This window comes from Sus scrofa, chromosome 2, assembly GCF_000003025.6.
Source record: "Sus scrofa isolate TJ Tabasco breed Duroc chromosome 2, Sscrofa11.1, whole genome shotgun sequence".
Lineage (NCBI taxonomy): Eukaryota > Metazoa > Chordata > Mammalia > Artiodactyla > Suidae > Sus > Sus scrofa.
This window is the reverse complement of record NC_010444.4, coordinates 134971636-134994651: the sequence shown is the minus strand read 5'-3', so window position 1 is coordinate 134994651 and position 23016 is coordinate 134971636. Positions and strand designations below refer to the sequence as shown.

The 23016-nt window shown below is 51.5% G+C and overlaps 3 protein-coding genes across 7 annotated transcripts in view; 1 reads left to right on the top strand and 2 right to left on the bottom strand.

Annotated features, from left to right (window-relative positions):
• KIF3A (kinesin family member 3A) overlaps positions 1-23016 on the top strand; it is a 137070-nt gene that overhangs the window by 74757 nt on the left and 39297 nt on the right. The window lies entirely within an intron of this gene.
• IL4 (interleukin 4) lies at positions 287-7835 on the bottom strand. The gene is made up of 4 exons (NM_214123.1): positions 7678-7835; positions 7353-7400; positions 2113-2238; positions 287-444 (listed from the first exon to the last, which is right to left on the bottom strand). The coding sequence occupies exons 1-4, from the start codon at positions 7810-7812 to the stop codon at positions 352-354; spliced, it is 402 nt and encodes a 133-aa protein (NP_999288.1). The 5' UTR covers positions 7813-7835; the 3' UTR covers positions 287-351.
• On the bottom strand, positions 17980-22553 carry IL13 (interleukin 13). Of its 4 annotated transcripts, none has more exons than XM_005661643.3 (4): positions 21846-22553; positions 20747-20800; positions 20379-20483; positions 17980-20003 (listed from the first exon to the last, which is right to left on the bottom strand). In XM_005661643.3, the coding sequence occupies exons 1-4, from the start codon at positions 21978-21980 to the stop codon at positions 19905-19907; spliced, it is 393 nt and encodes a 130-aa protein (XP_005661700.1). In that variant the 5' UTR covers positions 21981-22553; the 3' UTR covers positions 17980-19904.

Below are 23016 nucleotides of genomic sequence, written 5' to 3'. Positions count from 1 at the left end.
CTCCAGTTGACACCTTTTCAGTTCAAAATTATTTCATAGTCCATGGGACTTATGGACCCAGTCTGCAAGCTCTCTTAATTATCATTTACATCTTGTGTAGCCTCGTATGCTTTAGTCATTTCCTCTCTTATATCCCTGATGAGAGAGGGACCTCCTCAAGAGGGAAGCGGTCTTTTGGTTTTTCACTCCCAGTTTGAGTGTCTCATTAAAAAGTTAGCAAGTAAATGTAGCCTATGCCATTAAAGTGACATCATGCTGTCAGATTCTACATATACTTTATTTTATGAGTTATAAATATATAAATATTTTTAAAATAAGTGTATAAAAATCATAAATTAAAAATAGTCAGCTTCAACACTTTGAGTATTTCTCCTTCATAATCGTCTTTAGCCTTTCCAAGAAGTCTTTCAAAGTGCTCTTCTTGGCTTCATGCACAGAACAGGTCTACAAAAGAAACATTTCATTAGTTAGCTAAGTATTTGAATCTTGCTCATGCCTTTCTCCCTGGGTCAAGCCTACACTGGCATTTGCCACCCGAACAGTGATCAAACCAGGGCCTCCAGTCCAGCTCCAGGCCAATAGGGTTTTGCCTGTTTTCATTGCATACCATGTACACTCCTAGAAATGGTCACTGTACCATCACTGACTCTGTGCCTTCAGGGTGCAGCTGTCCCTGGAGAGGTGTGGCACAGCTAGGTGCTGCTCAGGTACCTAACTTGAGGGCGGAGGCTCAGACCCGCTCACTGTTGTCTTGGCCCTTCTGCGTGGCTGTGGACGGCTGAGAGGGAGAGTCAGTCCACTTGCCCTCCTGCCCTTGAAATAGCAACACCGTAGCTTGGGAGCACTTCAGGTGGAAAGGATACCTACCACCAGGCCACTGCTTCAGTTTGAATCTCAGCTCTACCAGCTTATTAATTGCATTGCTTAGGACAAACACTTTGTTATAAAAGCTTCAGTTCCCTCCTTTGTAAAATGGGAACAATAGTGCCTACTTCCTAAGGTGATTAAGAGGGTTAAAAGAGAGAATGAGTGTGGTATCAGCTCCCAGTTCTATTACCAGGAAAACTCTTGATCTCTTGATCACAAGTTCTGACTCTGCCTGAAGCTTCAGACTTCTTCAGCAATCTTTTCACCACCTTCATTTGGCTACTCAGTAGGTACCCCAGACTTACTAATAAAATTGAGCTCCTGACCTTCCATTCAGCCTCCAGCCCCACATCACCCCCAGTCTTCCCTATCTGTCAACAGCACCAACTATCCCCCATGGGCTCAGGGTAGGAACCAAGAGGTCACCTACTCTCTCCCTCACCCCCACAGTAGATCTCGCAGCACATCCTTCTGGCTCTGTGTTTAGTTCTATCAGTTACATCCTCAAGCTAACAACCTCGGCTGCGCCCGCCCTGTCATAACCACCATCATCTCCAGCCTGGAATCCTGGAATAGCCTCCCAGCCTCTGTCTTTGATGCTCAGCCAATTTACCACAGTAGCCAGGGTGGTCATTTAAAATCACATCGGTCAGATCGTATTCTCTGTCCTGCTCAAAACCCTATTCCCTCAGTTGCCCACCATACGTGGGGCAGGATCCAGAGGCCCTGTGTGATCGCCCTTAAAATCCCCCTCCCTCCCTCCCTCACTGATGCAGCCACACTGGCCTTCCTACTGACCTCCTGATCTTTGAGCCCATGAAGCCATCTCTACCTTAGAGCCTTTGTTCCCTCTTCCTGGAATATTCCTTCCAAGTTGGTGACGTGACAGCTCTCACTTCATTCAAACACCTGCTCAGGGGATGTCACCACCTACTAAAGCAGCCCTCTCGCTCATGACGCCCATGTTTTCATTCATGTATTTTTCCTTGTAGCACTTAACACTACCAAACATGATATTATATGCTCGTTTGCTTTTCTTACTCCCCCATTAGAACATTCTGTGGGAGCAAGAAATGTATCCCAGCGCCTAGAACAGTACCTACGAATAACACAGAGCCTCAAGAGATATTCGTCGAACGAATGAATGGCTTGATTAACCCAGGGCGCCTCTATTCCTAAGGAGGAATATTTAGAAGTAAGGCCGCTGTCTGTTAGAAGCCAAGCTGTGGGCACCGGGCAGCTTACCATGTTTGCCATGCTGCTCAGGTTCCTGTCAAGTCCGCTCAGGAGGCTCTTCATGCACGTGTGGTGTCTGTAGATGTGCCGAAGCACAGTCGAGGCCCGGCAGAAGGTTTCCTTCTCCGTCGTGTTCTAGAAAAGAGCCACCAATTACCGTGTGCTTGCTTGACTTTGAACGTTGGCGAGAGATTTTTCCTTCTGACTTCTGCTTTCCGGAAGGATGGGTGGAGAAAAGGAGTTTGCTCAACTCTGGATCTGATAGTCAAGTATTCCTGTTGTGTGAGTGGAGGCTGCTCATCAGAGGAAACCAAGTCTCCCAATCATCGACCGATGCAGCAGCCTTTTCCTAAAACCTCCCCATTTCTTTTCCTCTGGAGGGTTTTGCTGAAAGGATACCTGAATCAGGTCCCTCTAGTGAGTAAGCAAGAGGGTGGGGATTGGCATGCAGGGCCATCTGTCTGCAGCCCATGTCCACCTCCTTATCCCATGCAAGCTCTTCTTTCTATGGAAGGGGTTGAATGTCTATGAGTCTTCTGTCTTTCTCATTCCTATAAGGGTTTGAATCCAGGTTTCCCTGGAAATCTCACATGCTTGTTGAATAAATGGATGCCCGTCCTTTGGCCTGGATGCTGCTGCTTTGGCCAGCTCGCTCCACTTAGCCCTCTCCTGGGAGGTAGCAGTGTGAGAAGATAGGCGAATGCTGGGATCAGAGTCAGGGGCCCCCAGAGTCTGGCCTGGGGAGATGAAGGCAGCTTCTGTAAGGGGCTCTTGGCCACATATGTGCAGAATCAGAGACTCCTTGGCATGCTGGCAGCTCTGATGTGGACGTGGCCGCATGGCTCTCTTTGGGGATTTTGAATCTTAGAAGAGGGCGTGTACCAGTGGGGAGCTTTGACTTGGGAACCGGGGAGAGGAATGTGTCTTAGTCTGTCAGGCCTGGTGTGTCCTCTCACTCTCCACTGAAGGACCGAGGCGTGGAGCCTGGAGAGTGCTCTCAGCTTGGGCCCATTCTGGCTCAGATAAACCTGTCTCTAGCCCCTGCCAGGATATGCTCTCATCCCTTGCCCCTCAAAGTGTGGTCCCTGAAGCGGCAGCGTGGGCATCACCTGGGAACTTGTTAGAGCAGAATCTCAGGCCTCTGCTGGACCCACTGGATCACCATGGGCATTAACAGGGTTTCCAGGACTTTATAAGAAGAGCACTGTCCAAGCAGTTTTTTAGGTTCTTACATATTTTTTCTGATTCACAAATTTTTACTATAAAAGTTATATACATACATTCAACAAAAATGAATTCATTCATTATCTCACTGGCCAGAGAGAACTACTAAGATTTTGATAACTATCTTCCCAGATTTTAAAAATTCTTTTTTTATGTTTTCAATACAGACTAATTATTGACACGCTTTTGTAACTTTTTGCTTTTAACATATAGTGCTAGCAATTACTGAAGTCATTCAACAGTTTGGAGTGCTGTGCAGGATCCTAGGGTGTATTTGTACTATAGTTGATTAATCCCTTATCATTGCAGTTTTTTGCTTCTATAAATAAAAGAGCACAAAGTCATCTGTGTAAATCTTTGTGTTCACCTCTTATTTCTTTAGGCTAAATGCTAAAAGTGCAGTTCATATTTCAGGGTTTTGCCAGGAAGATTTAGACCCAGACCAAGGCACCAGAATCAAAGACTGCAAAAGCTTGCCCTTTGCACTGTGGTGCTTGATGGCCCAAGGACAGGGCCTTTGGAGGAACATGCCCTTAACGAATTGGCCGAGAGCCTTCCTGGGCCCTGACCATGGTTGGAAATTTAAGAAGAGCACCAGTATCTCTGGGCTCTGAGAGTCAAGAAACCTTCCATAAATCCCTGTACCTCTGGGGGGGCTTTGCGAGTGAGCAGAGGTTGAGGCCAAGAAGAAGGCAGATACTCCCTGTGTGTGCCGATGGAGGGAAATGCTTCTGCCACTGGGAGAGAACACTGAGGTTCAAAAAGGCTGAAAGGAGAAGAAACCTTTTTCTTATTTTTCCATCAAAATCTAGCGTGACTTTTCTAAACCTATGGCTGGGAACCTAGAAATTATATTGCCTCAGTTCTGAGTGTGTGACCTTATAATATAGGAAGACAGCCTGTAAAGAGAGTTTTCAAAAGACTTCTGAAGGATAAAATAAGTCTAGAAGAGAGTTTGATTCACATGGAAAAAACTTCAAAAGAACAAATTCTACTAAAGGCAGGTTTAGGTAGAGGCCGTAAAGTTGTGGTTCCATTGGCGTGGCAGCACCAGGATACCATGGTGGCTTTCATCTGCCCATCTAGCTTTCGCTGTGGGAATATGTCTCGTGTAGCTTGGGGCACACTGAGGAGCCAGGAGGAGTCTGCAGCTCAGAACTGCTTAGGAAAGGGACAAAAGGAAGGTCCCAGGCCAGAAAGAAGCCCGTCTCTTGTGGGAATGGTGGCGTGCCATCCAGAAGACTGTGAAGAGTTCTCACTGGAGCCATGACCTGCTTCACTTAGGGACCTACAGACAGATCCAGTCCTATTTGTGGTGTATTCATTATCTCCACGTCCACCCAAATTTAGTCAGCCTGTGCCATATATGAAAAAATCCTTAAAAAACAAACAAACAAACAAACAAACAAAAAAACCCGGGGGTTGGGGCAGTAATTCCCTTTGTGGCTCAGCTGTTAATGAACCCGATTAGGATCCACAGGGATGTGGGTTCAATCCTTGACCTCCCTCAGTGAGTTGGAGGTTTGGCGTTGCCATGAGCTGTGGTGTAAGTCACAGACACGGTTCAGATCCCGCGTTGCTGTAACTGTGGTGTAGGCCAGCGGCTGCAGCACTGTTTCGACCCCTAGCCTGGGAAGAACTTCCATATGCCGCAGGTGCGGCCCCCAAAACCAAAAAAACAAACAAACAAAACAAACAAAATATCCTTTCATTTTTTGAAAAAGATTTGAGGGTTGGCATAGAGCCCTCTGAAAAATGATGGGTTTTCACTCTCTTTGGTAAGTAGAAAATGCCTCCAACTAATGGTCCACCCAAGAAGTGTTTCCTCGACCCACTGGCCGGCTTGCTTTCCACCTTGCTCTTCCTCAGACCACCTTAGTCCATAGACACCCTGGAGGCACTGCCTGGGAAGCACATTGTTCCAGCATCTGCCATAAAGAGCAGGATGTCACACAACCTGGACATAATGGAACTCCTAATCCCCAAAAGCACTAAAATTAACGTGCTAGATTTTGGAACGATGTTCTTCTTTGAGAACACAAAGCAATAGCTTCTCCTCCCACATACCACCTTTGTGGGTTTTGAAAATAACAACCTTTCTTTGTTCGGAAGGATCTTAATAGATAAGTAAGCAGTGCTGAGTTGCGGAGGAAAAGAGAAGAATGGAAAAATGAGATTGTTAATCCAGGAAGAATAGAATCAGTTTGGGAGAAAGGTAAGAGTGAAGGAAGACACCGGGGTTTGGTTTTCAGAGGTGTCTGCAATGTGTGGGGGAGGACGTGAGACGTGAGTGAAGAGGAGGCCCAGGAACAGAAGGAAGGCGTTGTGGCCTGGCCTGCACTCCCGTTAGGGTGATGACTGGCTGGGCCCTCTAGAGCCGCACAGAGAGTGGAGTCAGCCTGGGCTTACAGTCATGGAAGGTTTGATCATTTCCAACTGTTGGCCCCTCTTAGTTTTTGCCTTTAATCAAGTGTTGTATCATACAATAACACTTTCCACTAACTCAAGGGTTGGACTCCAACCAACTTTCAAAATCACTTTCATATCTTCAGATGTAGAAACTGAGGAACAAACTGCTGTGGAGGCTTGCAGAGGCCACATAGGTAATGGCAGAACTGGGGCTAAAGCCACAGACCCTGTCACTTCCAGACCCTCGGCACTTCTTCTGGGGCCCTGCCTTTGGCTTTGGTAGAACCCTCTCAGCAGTGGAGCCACCCTCTGGAGAAGCCAGAGCATAAGTCAGGGACTCCCGGAGGAATGTGTGTGTATGTGTGTGTATGTAAACAAACATGCATATGTATACACACACACACACATATATACACACATACATGTGGCATACATATATATATATATACACTACTGATGGAGAGTCTGATACAAGAAGAGATTCTGAAGAATACAAAAATATGTTACATAATAGTGTATGTTATACATACATTTATATAATAGTATAGGATTACATTGCAGTCTTAGATATTATCATATCTCAGACTCCTGGAATAACCGTTAATGAAATGAGATAGTCCAGATAAAGGCCTAAAGAACAGTTCTCCTCCCAAGTAGGACAGACCCGTTCTGTGGCCTGGCTGCGGGGTGCGGCCCTGCCCAGCCCACAGGACCTCACTCCTAGCCAAGTCACCCTCTCGTACATGTGGAAAGCAGGTGGTTAGGAGACCACTGGTAAGTTGAAGCTTTGGGTTTTTCATTCTCAGTCGTGTGTTTCCATGAAAACAGGAACTGGTGTGCAAAAAGCTATTGATATGGCTATAGTCATGTGTTTGTCAGAGAAAATGCACTATCAGCTGTCAAATCTATCTCCTCCCACTACAGTTGGGGGGTGGGGGTGAGACACAGCAGGAGGAGGAGAGGCGAGATGTCCCCGCAGGAGCAGCCGGAGGCACGGATGTGTTGGATCCTGTCCGGCAGGCTGGTTCTGGACCAGCTTTGGAGGGGAGCTGGCAGGACAGAGTAAGCTAAGGGTCTCTTGGCAGTGGTGCCCAGAGCTGGTGGGCCGTTAGGTGACCAGGCTGCGGAAGAGGAGGGGCTCTGGCGATACCTTTTCTGTTGCCATAGGAAGTCTCTTAGACAAAATGAAAGCTCTCTCAACCTGTAATCTCAATATCTGTTTTTGTGAGAGTATTTGGTTTTTCAGAAATGTATGGGCCAAAAACATTCTCTCCTTCAATAAGCGTTTATTGACTGCCTCCTGTATTCCAGGTATTAGCCTTGGGCTGGGTAAAATCCTCAAGAGCTTTTCCTTGCCCAGGATATGAATTATGGCTGTAAAACCCAAGCTTGCTATCATAACATCTTCTAAATCGAGTGAGGCCAGAAACACCAAGACGTATTTGAGAGTAAAGATCAGAATTCTCCTTCTTTGAAAACATTTCACACCTTGCAGTTCTCTCGGCCCTGTTGGCTTTCTCTTAGAAAAGTTTCCTGTTCAGACCCTTGTGGATGGTTCTCCTCACCACACCCCACACGCCCCCCACCGACCAAAGCAGACCTGGGCCAGCTCTTACCTCTGGGGCAGCAAAGACGTCCGTCACGGGCAGCTCCATGCACGAGTTCTTGGCCCAGGCAGGAACGAGAGAGCAAGAGAGAGCGTTACCTCCAACTGCACAGACTAACCCCTGCAGGGCAGCTCTGACTCTCTCCTGCTGAGAAAACCTCCTACAGCCCCTCAGCGGGAGAAAGGCCCTGGGATGACAGGCTCCCCACTGCTCCCCATCCTGTCACCAGCCACCAACTACCAACTCTAGAGGCTGTTAGGTTCTTAGCACAGTCTAAGAAGTGCACAGGCATCATCAGAGCATCTGGAGAGATGGTGCCAGATAGCTTACTCACCTTTCTCGCTGTGAGAATGTTCAAGGTTTTGATGATCTCTTGTAAGGTGATGTCGCACTTGTGTCCGTGGACGAAGTTGCTGGTACATGCCAGTAAGCAGACCAGGGTTGGGATCAGTTGGGAGGTGAGACCCATGAATAGAGCTCTATTTGCACTGACGATGTGAGACAATTAGTTTACTGGGAGGAGCTAACAATGCAATTCTGACAAAGATATCTCTATATATAGATTTAAAATTGCTGAAACCGAGGGAAAATAAGTTTACATTGGAAATTTTCATTACACCAGGTTGTCAGTCATTCAGGGCCAATCAGCGCTTCTCTTCCAGGAGAAAAAATGCCTCACAGAAATAGGTAAAATGTTCCTGTGAAATCAGACCAGTAGGAAAATGAAACCTTTTTTTTTTTTTTTAAATTAACTACAAAGTATCAGCATAGGAAATTACACCATAATTTTCTCTTTAGATTAATCTTATCAGCTCGGGGTTGCTGCTGGCTTTTTGCTTTGCATAGAAGGAAAGAGGCCACAGGTGTCCGAGTTTGTTTTAGTGCAACCCTCCTGGGGAAAGATAGAGTAATATCAAGAAAGTTTGACTTGGTTAGTATTTCAGCCTGGCTTCTTCCAAGTACGGGTGGCATCTGGGAAACTCTCCTTTTGTGGAAAAGATGATCAGAGGTTCTTTCTCTGGGTAGAAGGCAAGTAACAGGCATAGAGTGTCTGCTGCTCTAGTAATCGCCTTGCTGTTCTTCCACGTTTAGGATTTGGGCCGAGGACAATTAACTTCAGGTGGGCCTTAGTTTGGGTGCCATCAGGTCCATAGGTCCTTAACGACAAGGGAGCTCTAAGCCAAGTGTGCCCATCTGGAGGTTTCAGGCATAACCACTTTGAAAATGGAATTTTAGGCATTAAGGATCTAGCATCGTCACTGCTGTGGTTTGGTCACTGCTGGGGCATGGGTTCGATCCCTAACCCAGGTACTTGCACATGCTGCAGGTGTGGCCAGAAAAAGAAAAAAAAAGAAAATGTAATTTTAATACATCCTCAGCTAATGAGGCAAAAGAGCCGTCATTTCACAGGTTAATGATCAGTTGTCCTGGTCAAGGCGCCACTACTTGCCCTGACACCTCAGTCTAAGTCCTGTGGACCTGGCGAGGCACCGCACACCCCACTGTTCACTCAGATGCAGCAGGATTCCCGCACCACGTGCCGCTGCCTTTTCCTCCCTGAGCCTTCCCTTCCCTTTCTTCCCCACTTCCTTTCTTGGTTTCTGACCTTCCTCTCCCTACTGAATTCCTCTGAAAGCTCACACAGAAAAGACTACTGCTAAGGTTGTTCCTGCGCTTTGGAACTCATTGCAGTGCCTTGTACTCCATGAAAGAGAGGATCTGGATAGTTGTTTGGGGAAGGTCCTTGGACTACATTTAGGATGTTTCCATTGGGACTGTGCAGGGAGTTTGACAGACTCAGTGCAGTGACTTCCAACTACATGGAGTTGAGCCAGATGTCACAAGTTAAGGGCACAGCCTCCACAAGACTGCTCTCATTTCAGACACTGGCTGCAAATTCAGGGATCCCCAGTTTACATTCACTTCTGGCTAGTTGGCTAATCTGAGATCCCACCATGCTTGCAGGTTCAATAACTTGCTAGAATGACTCACAGAACTCAGGAATCACTATACCTAAGGTTATATAGTTTTATTATAGCAAAAGGATCCTGGTCAGACCCAGAGAGAAGAGACACAGAGGGGAGGTCCAAGAGGGTCCCCGACACGAAGCTCCCTCTGCCTTCTTCCCATGGAGTCAGAATGTGTCGCTTCTCCGGCACCTCAGTATGTGACTACACGCAGAGTGTGCCAACCAGGACAGATCATGAGAGCTTCAAGGTCCAGTTTTCCTGGTGTGTCATTCAGTAGGCGTGACCAGTTGACTCCTTGGCTACTTGGTTGACCTCAACTTCCAGCCTCTTCCCTGGAGGGCAGGCTGGTATCTTAGCAGCTTGCTTTTGTGACCAGTCCCCACCTTGAGTGGCCTCATTAGCGTAAAAAAATCAGGGCCCACCACTCCCAGCAAAGACACTCCTGTCACTTGGAAAATCCAAAGGATTTAGCTGCTCGCTCCCAGGAACTGGTGACAAAGACCAGTCAAATTCTTTTCAGGGGCTTTAGAGGTTACCTCCCAAGAGCCAGGACAAAGGTCAGAGCTCTCTGGGTAAGTTAATTCCTTTTTTTAAATTGCTATTTCTCTTTTCCTAGTTTTATTGAGATATAATTGACATCCAGTACTGTGTACGTTTAAGATGTACAGCTTAATATTTAAGATATATGTTGTGAAATGATTACAGTAAGTTTGGTTAGCATCCATCATCTCATATGGCTACAACAAAAAAAAAGAGGAATTTTTTTCCTTATGATGAGAACTCTGAGGATTTATTCTAACAACTTTCAAATAACTATCATCATCATATTGTACATTGCATCCCCAGTACTTACTTACAACTAAAAGTTTGTACCTTTTGACCGCTTTTGTCCAATTCCACCTCTTCCCACCCTCTGCTTATGGTAACCACCAATTTTTTTTTTTTTTTTTTTTTTTTGGCTGTGCCCTGGCATGTGGAAGTTCCAGGGCCAAGGATTGAACCTGCTCCACAGCAGCGGACCGGGCTGCTGCAGTGACAACGCCAGATCCTTAACCTACCGTGCCACAAAAAAAATCTCCTAGTAACCACAAATTCGATCCCTTTTTCTATGACTTTTACTTTTTTAGATCCATATATAAGTGAGATCATAAAGTATTTGTCTGAGTTTTCACTTAGCATGATGCCTTCAAGGTCTGTCCATGTTGTCACAGATAGGAGGGTTTCCTTCTTTTTTTATGACTGAATAACGTGCCATTGTATATATACCACAACTTTTTAGTCCATTTTTCTGTCCGTAGATACTTACCATGTTGCCCTACCTTGGCACTTGTAAACACTGCTGATGTGAATGCGGGAGTACAGATGTCTTTTTGAGTTAGTGGTTTTGTTTCCTTTGGATATGGTCCCAGGAATGAAATTGCTGGATTGTATGGTAGTTCTGTTTTCGATGTCCCGAGGAACCTCCATACTGTTTTCCATAGTGACGGCACCAGTTTACATTCCCACCAAGAGCGCATGAGGGCTCTTCTCCCCACATCCTCACCAACATTCTCATTGCGGTGATGGTCGTTATTCTCGTGGCTGTGAGGTGATAGCTCGTTGCGGTTTGGGTTTGCGTTTCCTTGATGATTAGTGGTGTTGAGTACCTTTTCATGATCCTCTTGGCCATTTGTATATCTTCTATACTGGTTCTTTGCCCGTTTTTATTTTTATTTATTGTCTTTTTAGGGCCACACCAGCAGCATATGGAGGTTCCCAGGCTAGGGGTCCACTTGGAGCTGGAGCTACCAGCCTATGCCAGAGCCACAGCAATGCCAGGTCTGAGCCACGTCTGTGACCTACATACACCACAGCTCACGGCAACGCTGGATCCTTAACCCACTGAGCAAGGCCAGGGGTCGAACCTGCAACCTCATGGTTCCTAGTCGGATTCGTTAACCACTGAGCCACATGGGGAACTCCCTTTGCCCATTTCTAGATTGGATTATTTGTTTTTTGCTAGAGTCAGTTTATTCTTTGCCACACAAGTAGGGGTAGTTAATAAGAGGGGCAGACTTGTTAATAAACGGTAGAGACTTCAAATCAGATTAATTATTATTTGGAGGAAAATGGTCTGGACTCCTCTCTGAAGGAAAGATGGCAGTTAAAACAGGAGTAACCTTGGACATGCAGATGCACTGGAGGAGACTCTGGGGCACAGAGCACACCTTTGAGAGCCCTGGGGTTTGAGGAAGAGCTGGAGAGGAGGCTCTAGGGGCAAAGATAGGAGTCAGAAAAGGAAGGTAATTCAAAATTTATAGTTCAGAAGCGGAATACAGGTTTTTGGCTTTTTTTTTTTTTTTTTTTTTTTTTTTTTTTGTCTTTTTAGGACTGCACCCAAGGTATATGGAGGTTCCCAGGCTAGGGGTCCAATCGGAGCTGTAGCTGCCACAGCCACGCCAGAACCGAGTCACATCTGCGACCTACACCACAACTCATGGCAGCACCGGATCCTTAACCCACTGAGCGAGGACAGGAATCAAACCCGCATCCTCGTGGACACTAGTTGGGTTTTGTTAACCACTGAGCTATGACAGGAACTCCAGAATACAGCTTCTTTTTGGCTTTGTTTCAAAGGCTGGAGGAGGTTGGAGTTAAAAGGATAAACTTTCCAGACTGTCAGGGAGTGAACAGAAGTTCCCTCAAAGGGCAGAAGGTAAAAATGGTCCCCCCCCCGCCCCGCCGTAGAACGGCACCTTGGCAGCCATGCATGTGGCTGCGTTTGCGGAGGCTGAGAAGGCGGAGACCTGGACCTCAGGGATGACAGTTAGCAGCCACCAAGGGGCCTCTCCCAGCGTGTGGGAGTCGTGGGCTGGACCCTGCGAGGCCAGTGGGGTGGCACCCGAGAGTACAGGGAAGTGGAAGACACTGCTGGGCCCTGGCTGCACTCAGAGACCCACTTCCCTCTCTCTTCCTGAGAGCTGAGACCAGCCCAGAGACCCGCAGAGCTCTCCTTAGGGCCCTGGATCCCAGCAGGTGTGAGTGATGGATTTGGAGCCCTGAAAACAAATCCGTTGACTCTGTGGCTGTGAACAGATCACCAACTCTCTTTGGTCTCAGTTTCCTCACCTGTGAAATGGGAATAATGTAGCTCCTCCTCAGGAGAGTCCTGAGGAGCAAGTGGGAGATTCCATGGCATGCGCTTCATGGCCCACGTTACTGCATGAAAGTCACTACTCCTAGAGGCCCCCAGAGCTCATGGTGGGCCTGGCAGTCCTGGCTTCTCTGGTTCCTCATGATGCAGCCTTAGGCACACCCCTCAGCCTCCTTTGTACGGTGGGGGTCACGGTGGAACCTGCCCCTTGAGGTTGTTCTGAGGAATATCTAAGTGTGTGTATTTTCATCTTTTTAGGGCCGTACCTGCAGCATATGGAGGTTCCCAAGCTAGGGGCCAAATTGGAGCTGTAGCTACTGGCCTGAGCCACAGCCACAGCAACACAGGCTCCGAGCCGTGTCGTCATCGTACACCACAGCTCACTGCAATGCCCGATCCCAACCCACCCAGCGAGGCCAGGGATCGAACCTGCATCCTCATGGATCCTAGTCAGTTTCTTTTCCACTGTGCCACGAAGGGAACGCCAGTGAGTGTTTTTAAATAGACTACTGCCTGGCCTTTAGTGAGTGCTGTTGTTGTTGACTGTGTCTGCAGTCGGTCAGGTGACTGTGGTACTTAATCTGTTAGGCACATCTGAGTCTGAACAGGACAGTGGAGGTTTTGCAGTGGACACTGGCCCACATGTGTCGGTTTTAGGTGGCCTTCGAGACCCGTCCCTGTTTCGAGGAGTAACTCTCAGTTGCTGCACTGTGGCCCTCGAGCTTATGCATCTGGATTCATTGCAGAAAGCGTTTCATGCCTGAAAGTGGGCGTTACAAAATGCTGGGAGGGCAGAGGGCAGGCTCCAGACTGGATCCGCAGGCAGGACCCCGACCCCTGTGGCTGCCGTTGCAGGCCCAGTGCTGTCAAACACGCTGGGCTGCCACCCATGGGTCCTCCTGTGGCTGCTGCCTCAGCTGTCCCGACAGCCCCAAACTCCTCTGGGGAAAACCTCCTCTCCCCACGTCCAGACTCCGCCTTCAGGGGGTCTGAGGGTCGAGGGTCCTGGAGTCAGCGGGGCAAGGTCATTCTGAATCCCAGCTCTGCCACCATTGTCTGGGTGGCCTTGGGAAGGGTTCTCTGTCCAGGCTTCTTGGTCTAACGGGGCTAATGACAGGGGTGTGAGAGGATTGTATGAAGTGATCACGATAAAAGCGTTGGGTGTGCCTGTCACATAGGAAGCCCATTAATGCCACCTGTCATTGTCACCATTATCATGATTCTCTTCATGGTTACTATTAATCACAATTGGAATTGGCGAAGTATAAGGGTGAAAAAGAGGGAGAAGGCCCCGAAACCCCCAGGTTTCTGGCTTGGGGAACCACCCCTCACAGAGACGGCAGTTGAGGGAAGGAAGTGGGGCGTGGGGCCCACGAAGTGAGGCGCCTGCTATGGGGCCCACTGAGCTGAGGAGGGTCTGGCTTGTAGACACGGACGGTGAGGGGACCCAGGGACCAGGACTCTCCTGGGTCGGGGGCCGGGCAAGAGATGAGAGGGAAGCCAGGAGAGGAGGCAGGCAGCCAAGAGGGGACCCGGCTCGGGACGCAAGTGGTCAGCAGCGTCACATGTTCCGCAGGGTCGGGCGAGATAAGGACGGAAGGGCTTCGGCTGGAATTACTGATAGGAGATAATCAGTGGCATCACTGAGGCGGCTTCTGGAGCCCGGGGGCCTTGCGGAATGGAAACTGCAGTCTCGATGCCTTTCGGAAGGTGGGCTCGGTTGGGCCACTGGCTGCAAAGGGGGGTGATCACCCATGACCCATAGTTATTTTTTAAATGGGACACATGTGAGCACAGGTTCCCTCAGCTCAGGAAATGGCAGCTCCACCTGCAAGGTGCTCACACCGTGGGCAGAACGCCCATGCCCACACCCAGTGTGAATCCAGAGCCTCTGCCCTCAGACTGTAGCCGGAACTGAATGGTATGCTGCCTCAGAGGGGGGCCGCTGGGGCCGAGAGGAAAGGAAGCTGGCCAGGAGTTGCCAGCTGTTGAAGGGGGACTGTGGTTATCTGGGAGTTACTTTTGTACGTGTCTGAGATTTTCCCATAACAGAAGATTTTTAAGACTCATATAGAGAGAAAAATTCAATGTGTATGTAATATTTATTATAAAATATATGTACATGTACAATTACTATATGTCATACGCAGCGTAATGGTGATGTAAATGCTATATACAAATAAGCATGTATTATGGAGATTACACACATATCTCTAGAATCTGACCACATCCCACCCTCACTGCCACATCCAGCGTCATTGCCCACCTGCGGGTCCGCAGAAGCCTCTTGCTATATATAGTCATCCGGCCCCCACCTCGTCCCCGCGCGTCTGTTCCTCAGCAGCCAGAGTGTCGCCAACCCACTGGGAGCAAAGCCTAGTCCTGCTCGCCCTCTGCTTCGGCCACACGAATGCTTCTATCCCTAGGACTCTAACACGCACGGTCCCCTCTCTCTGGACAGCTTTCTCCCTGCTCCTCCCACTTCATCCAGATTTTGGTTCCATCCTATCTCACCAGAAGCATTTCCCTGACGGCCTTCTGCCCACCCCGTGTTCTTTTGTGTATGCATCCTGTCCCCCAAATAGAAGTCTCCTGATTTGTTCACTGTGGGTCTCCAGCCCCTAGAACAGTATCTGGCACCTAGTAAAAGCCTCGGCAGACACTTGTTGCATGAATGAGTGGCACTCCGTTCCCCAGAGGGGCAGCTGAGGCTCTGTCGAAGTCACAGCAGGGAAGTTGGGGCACATCTGGGACTCGGAGCCTATGCTGTTTGGACCCTGAAGTCCTTGTCCTGAGGCCCTGGAGAAGGCAAGGGGAGTGGGATCCTGGGCACAGACACAGGGAGGACACCCTCCAAGGGGACAAGAGGACCAGGGAAGGAGGGAGCCAGGGCAGGCATGGCTGTGGATTCTGGCCTCGCTGAGTGGATGGTGAGATGGCACCTTCTCCTGAGAGAGAAGGAAGCCGACTAAGGAGTCCGTGGGACCTGTCCATCATGTCACTTGAACCTCAGAGCTGGGCTGGTGGCCCACTCCTTTCCCCCTCCTCTGCCTCTGGTCCCTCTGCCCCCCGGGCTAGGTGAAGACCCCCACCCCACACTGGAGCATCTTCCTCTCTCTTAGCAACACAGGATCTAATTGACCCGAGAAGGTCCAGCCCATGGGGGGAATAGTGCAGGACCGGCTGGGTCCCAGGTTCCTCCAGGGCTCAGCTCCTCTCCTGAGTAGCCACTCCCAGGGATCCTGGCTCAGGCCTCCTGGGAGCACTGCTGGCCCTTTCTGACCCAGACTTTGATCAGGTCCCTCATGGACCAGGCATCATTCCATGTTCAATTTTTTTTAATTAAACGTCTTTGTGCCCCAGTGGGAAATGAATCTATGCTCATAAAACTGCTCAGTGGGGGTGAGGGGGCTCAGATCCTCTGGTCCATCAGCTGAGGTCTCCAGGGGTGGCCACAGCCAGCTCAGGCCTTCCCACCCCATGGGTTTCAGGAAGAGCCCTCGGGCCCCACGCTGGTCCAGGTGATGCAGAGAGTAGGGCTGACGAGAGTTGCTATATTTAATTTTGGCGTCTGCGTCACTGGTGACCGCATAGCAGAATCGGCAGGGGCTGGGGGCGTTTCCAACGACGACGCTGTGAGAGAATGACTTTCCACAAGAGAAGGTGCCCAGGAGGGGAAGGGAGAGAGCGCAACAGAAAGTGAAGTCGTAAGTAGAAAACTAACTGCTTCTGGGATTTCAAATGGCTTCGTCATGGGGCCCTCCCTTGCTGCCGAGAAATCAGTTGATCTGGGAAAGTTTGTTGCAAACCCTGTGCTCTGTTGCTTTTGGGTGGAGCCGAGAAGTGAGCGAAGATAATGAGGCTTTATGACTTTTCTTTTTCAGAGTAGGAGTGGGCACCTTGTGTGGGAGGGGTGACACCGCCCCTGTTCTGGCACTGGTTTGGGCCTCTGGGAAGGCTGGGCCCCTGGCCCACGGGTCCCAGCCCAGGCCGCCTCACCTGGACAGGTCTGTCTGGCCTCGGCCGGCTCTTCTTAGAAGGGAGTCAGCTCAGGGCAGGAGTAGGTTTTGAGTTTGCTCAAAGTGACCAGCTGAATTAAGATCATAAGCAGAAGGCACTTCCCCATGGATCCTGACGAAAAGGTGATAAGCTGATGGATTCGATAAAGCCCAGCCATCAAGCTGTTTCGTCGCGAGGATGCAAGGTGCAGGCCCTTGTCCCCCTGGGTCCCGAGTCAGACGGCCAGCCTCAGAGAAACCCCTGAGGTGACTTGGAGTGTTTTCTGACACTTCGTCTGAACAGCAAACAGAGGTGTGTGGCGCCAAGTTCGCTGGAAACCCAAATGAGTGTCTCACTTCTCACTTGAGCCCCAGCCCCTCTTCCAGTGAAATCTCCCAGGCCTGGGGTTCCTGGGGTGCCACGGGGCTCCCCACCCTAGGCCCCATGACCAGCATCTCCCTCCCACTCGCCGAGCCTCCATCTCTTCCTCACGCCCCCTGCTCTCTGGGCCCCACCGGGGGTTTGCCTTGTGCGTGAGGGAAGGGAGACAGACCATGGTTAGAGAAAACTCCCAGCAAATGCCCGGGGTCAGTCCCCAGGTGCTGATACTCTAAGCCACAAAAGCTGACACATACCTTTTCTTCTCTCTCCCCTTTCTCTCTCATTCCTGGCTGAGCCTGCCTTCCTGGGGCCACCAGCAGAGGCTTGCTTCTGTGGCTCTGTGGGATCCGTCACCCCTGGAAGGCCCCCAGCCCCCTCAGGCTCACTGCACACCGCCGGTGACCCCAGACCCCTGTCTGGGGACAGTCTCAGGAGGTGGCGGCACAGGCAGGGAGCTGCTGCTGGTCGAGAACACGGTGTGCGGCGGACCCCTAGTGGTGGGGGCCGGGCGGCCCTGTCGCACTGTGCTCCCGGTAGCAGGGCCCGCCAGGCTGTGTGGTTTGGGAAACCCTAAGCAGTCCTCCCCCACGCCATCCTCAGTTCCAGTCTTCCTTCTCTAAAAATTCACATGGAATTTCACCGGAAGACTTTCCGTCTTTTTTTGAGCAGACAGGCCAGTGCCCCAGCTGGGCAGAGAGGACATGTGTTGGAGATGCTGCTGCCAGAGAATAGATCGCCGTCTGTCTGTTTAATCGATCTTCCTATGTTTTCTTCTGACTTTAACACCCTTGCATCTCGGCCTGGAAGCGGGTAGCAGAGATCTTGCTCCTATCCCCACCCCTGCCTTTTGAGCTTCCTACCGTCTCAGGGTGGAGCACCGTCCCCCAGACCCTCTGTTGTGTAACGACTTCTTCCTGCTGCTGTACTTTGAGCCCATGTAATGTGTTGCTCATCACAGCTCCGGTGTCTGGTGCGGCGCAGGTCACAGGCAGTCGTCAGCAAACGTGGGGCTTAATAGGCTCTGAGACCTCTGGGCACAGAGGCAGTCCATGCCCCACCCCTACCCCCGCCCCGGGCAGTCAGCTCCTGCCCCCTCCCGGGTCTCCCCTCCCCAGGCCCAACATCCCCACATCCCTGCGCACTTGATGTGGGCTTCTTCCCTCCCCTCCACTGGGGCTGGTGAAGGGGCTGGTCATCTGCACCCTGGACAAGTCCCGCCGTGGCTGCTGCTGCCTGAGTCGCGTGCGGCGCGAGCTGTCTCTGCCCTTGAGTGGCTGCCTCCACTGACTTGGGTGCATCATTGTAGATGTTTCCGCAGGGCTCTGGGCTCTCCGTGGAGGGCGCCTCCCTGCCGCTCAGCATTGGAGACCCGTCTCTGATGACCCACCACCCACCGCGAGAAGGATCCTGTCCAACCAGACCCAGGAACAACCGCGGCTGCCAGGCCTGCTTGTTCGCTGTGCCCCTCTGAGGCCTGCCGTATCCCACCCTCCACGTACTGACCTGGGCCAAGGGAGAAACACACAGACCTGCTTGGAGGAGCAGTCCGATCCGGGCCCTGCGACCTTGGTTCTCCACCTCAGTCACTCCACTGTCAAGGGGCCACAAGTCCCTGGTGTGTCTTTGTTCGCAGAGGTGGTGGGTGTGCACTCTCTAGTGACAAGAGGTATCCAGACATTGAATGGGCTGTGTCCTGAGAGGAAGTAGTGAGCTTCCCATCAGGGGTGGTGCTCACACAGGCTGGTGACAGTCTTATAAAGGTCTTGCATTCAGGCCAGATGGCATTTTGACGGAGGAAGGCAGAGTAGTAAAGCGTGTGGGGTTTGGAATTGGAGTGAGTTTGGGGTGCACATCCTGGCTTTTGCTCCTTACTGGCTGCCGTCTTCTCTTCCCGGAGCCCTGGGGGGTTATGAGGGTGACCCCGGAGGCCTGACCCAGGCCGGCCACTCATCAAGGGCTGTAGTCGTGAGATGACTTCCAAGGTTTCCACCTGCTCCAGACACCCTCCTTGAACCCCGACACCCTGGCCCATGCTCCTTCCACCTTCCTGCAGGTGCCAGTGGGGGCACTTCCTGCTGGCCAGGTCCCCTCTCCCCAGAGGCTGGCTGGCTTTCTTTCAGCCCTGGTCTTGTCTCCCACTGTCCCTCCAACTGGCCAGTCTCTAGAGGAGTTCCTCAACGTTCTAAGAACACAAGTCTGTGTCTCCAAAGGCATCCCCCCCACCCCAAAAAAGGGCAAACATGGTCAAGTCTCTTATCACCATCTTTATTTCTGGCTTCCAGCTTGATTGACATAGTCAGTGAAACAACTTAGTGACCCCCACCCCTACCCCAAGTCCATATACACTATATGCAGTGTTCTAGGCTGCTCTTCTATATATTAACTCTTTGATAACATATTTTAATACTTAACTTTAAATACAAGGACAAAATAAATTACTTGGCTGAGGGCCGAGTGCTGGCTGGCAGACAAGAGCGGCCACCCTGGCCTTCTCTCCTGTCCCCTGCCTCGGCCCCAGGACCCCTGTGAGGTAGCAAATGTATGCATACAGTACTTATTGCCAGAGATTCCTGATGCCCGCTGCTGTGGTGCTGCAGCCCCAGGTCTCCAGGCCCTTGGCTCTAAGTTCTGGCGGTAACAGTCCCTCCCTATGCCCGGTACAGACAAAAACACTTGTTTAAATAACACACAATAATAAATAAGGCCGAGAAGAAATGTGCCTGGCTGCTCTCTGCCTCAGTTGCCCCCGTGTCAAGCCGATGCCTCCTCACCATGTCTGGCAAGGAGAGGTCGTGTGGGGCGATGCCATCCTCGTCCCCTGAGCGCAGAGCCCCGGATGGAGGAGGCCCCCAAGCTGAGCCCTGGGCACCACGGCACAGGGCAGCTGGGGTCGGCTAGGCTCAAGGCAGACAGCACAGGCTCAAGTCTAAGCTAAGGAAATCTTACCCCCCCACCCTAACCCCCTCTCCCTTCTCCCCAATGAGTTCCTGACATCTGGAAGAAAAATGAATCCGCATCTTAGATGGTAAAGGGCTGCCTCTGCAAAGATCAGTGCTCATTTTTCATGCTTCATCTGAACTACCCGTGGCGAAAAATCATCCTTAAATGTTTGAGCAAGTCTTTTACGAACTGGGCCACTTCAATTTTGGTGTCTCGGATGTGCTTGCCAGGAACTTGCTGCAGGACAAAGAGGCCAGCGTGTTAGTGGGACGCCAGAGTGAGGACAACCCGCATCCACCAGGGGCTTTCCCGGGGTGGGGGTTGCGGCGGGGGGGCTGGTTTAAGCCTCACAAAAGCCCCCGTGAGGTGGGTATGGTTCTTAGCCACATGTTACACATGTCAAACGGAAGCTCGGGTAGGAGTCAGGAACCCTCAGGGTGAGGGCTAGGGAAATCCCAAGGGCACGTCCCTGCTTCCACAGCCCGGGTGGTGGTGGGGGGCTTTGTGCTTCGCTTGCTCAGCCAGGTTCCCCTGAAGCTCCTGCGGTGAGCCCAGGGCTGGCAGATGTGGATGCGGGGACGCAGGTGGTGGTGGGGGGCGGGGGAGGCTTACCTCGCTTGGGGGCTTGTGAGAACAGAGGGCGCTCAGCATCCTCTGGGTCTTTTGGATGGCGCTGCAGTCGGAGATGTTGATGAGGGATTCCAGGGCGGCACAGTACTGCTGGGAGGAGAGCACCAGCGAGTCAGGCGGAGGTGGGTTTAGTGAGTTTGCAGGAGGAAGGGGGCTGGGCCGCCTGGAGGAGGCGGGTCTGGCTGGTGGGAGGGGCCCAGGTTATGTGGGGGCAGAGGGTAGCCCTTGAAGCTTGGACAACAACCACCCCTCGCCCCCCGCCCGCCCTGGCCGTGTGAGCGAGGCTCAGAGAAGACAAGCCCGCGAGGGCCACAGCCTCAGCCACCTCCCCGCAGTGTCCAGGTCCTCACCATGCTGGTGGTCAGGTTGACGCTCCACACCATGCTGCCGTTGCATAGGGGTGTCTGGGGAGCAGAGGACAGGAGGCTGAGTGCCGGCAGGGTCCCAGGCCTCCCCCCGGATAGCCCCCCAAGCATCCCCAGGAGAGCCGGGGCAGGCCTGGGACCTTCAGAGTTCCTGAACTTGGTTCCCTGCTCTTCACAGTGGGGGAGACCTGTTGTACAGGATCTTGGGGCTGGGAGAGGAAAATGTGAGTGACACAGCCAGTGAGGGGACAAGTTTTGTGTGAAGCTTGCCATAGCCATGGCAGGACAGGTGACACGGGCCGTCAGCAGGAGGCCTGCAGGGAAGGCCCAGGGCAGGGTCGGGTGAGGGAGAGGGTGGCCTGATGGCTTAGGAAGGAGTGGGGGTCTAGGCTCTGATCAGCCTGCCTTCTGAATCGGGGACACTCCAGCTCCCAACACCAGCACTCTGGTATCAGCCAGTACTGGTTCTTATCTGACTTTTGTCAGTTAACCTCACTGAAGCTTAGTCTGTCAAATGGGATATCATATCTGCTTCTTGAGGTCGTTGGCAGCAATTAAATGAGCTGTAAAGCCCCCAGCAGTGGGCCTGGCACATTATCAGTGCTCAGAAAGTGTGAGCCATCCCACTGGGCAAAGGAGCTGACTCTGCTAATGAATTCTTCCGTAAGAATGAGCTTAACTAAGATGCTGTGAATAACGGCCCCATTATTGCCTTCACATCCCGTTGGCAAATGCCAAATAGTTCTAGGCGGGTGCCAGCCCTTCTCTGTTTGCCTCTGTGCAGTAACGGCTGAATAGGAGCTGGCCATGTCAGGCAGGGCCAGGCCAGGAGAGGAAGTGGTCCTTGGGGGCTCTGCCAAATTCTTTCATGGGTCCGTCCGTATTGCTACACCCCCCCCCACCCCCGGCCTGGCTCCTCTCCCTCAAGGCCAAGCTCATCTCCTAGTCCTTGAGGCTTCTTCCTGACCCACAGACATCTTAGGACCAGGCCCAACCTTCGCGGCCCAGACCATGACCAATCCCCTTCCTGAGTGTCCCCCATCCCCAAACCCTCGGAGCTGGCATCTGGCCAGCAGGCACTCACCTTCTGGTTCTGGGTGATATTGACCAGCTCTTCAATGAGCTCCTTGAGGGCTGTAGAGTGGGGAGGCACAGGGCCTGGGGAGGCGAGGCCACCAAAGCAGGTGAGAGCAATGACCAGAGTCAACCAGAGCGCCATGGAGCCTGGAGCCAGCACAGGAGGAGTGAGGAGCAGACTTGTAGGCTGGCCTAAGCTGAGCAGCTTGTGGCCTTGGCCTCTGTGACAGCATTTATAGGCCCAAGGAGTGACGCCTCACACCCTGGTCTCCGCTCTGTCGGGCATTATCTAGAAACCACATCTTTACTCATCTTGATTTTACTTTGTGGAAAATCCAGCATCGCATAAAGGAAAGAATTTGATTTCTTGTGGATTTCTTCCTGAGGGGGGTCTGGGCCCCTTTCTAAGATATGGATGGGCTTCCTGCAGGGGTAGGCGAGAGGCCCTGAGGGTGGCCTGGTGTCAGTCATGCCAGCTGGAACCCTGGCACTTTAGCCCACTGTCCTGAGTGCCTGCCCTCCTGCCCTCAGACCCCTTGAGGTGACCAGTGCCACGACCACAGTCTATCACATGTGGGAATCTGCGGGTTTTATTTTTTCAGTGAACTTATCTGTTACCTTACTAAGGCCATGCTTGCTCTGGATTCAAACTTCGAACCAGATAGAAGGGGAGAGTGCAGTCCACTTCGTTTGCCCATCTGAGTCCCTGTTGGCCCCCACCGTGGGAAGGATTATAGAAGTTCGGATCCCCAAGCCTCTGTTGAAAGATCCAATCAGAGTCAGGGCTTCTCCTGGGATGTGTCTTTCCAGAAGTTGTTTTCATGATTTCTCAGCACAGGCGGCCTGGACCCTGGGTGCCTGGGCCACACCTTCAGTGTGGACCCATCCTCCTGGGAAGGCCTCTGTGGGCAGGGCTGGAGGAGGCAGACCTAGCCTCAGCCCTGAAGAGACCTTGGGCACCGCTGATACACGGCTGTCAGTGAGAACCAACCTCTGCCCTCTGAGGCTTCACACTTCCCTTGCAGATTGAGGGCTGCGAAGTGTGACTCCTGGGCCTGCCCCCACTCCAATGTCCCTTGTGAGCAGCAGCCCCCCCCCCCCCACACACACCTTGCAGGGACGCTGGCACGTAGCCATTTCCCAGCTTTTCCTTCATTTCTCAAGAACTCCTCCCAGAA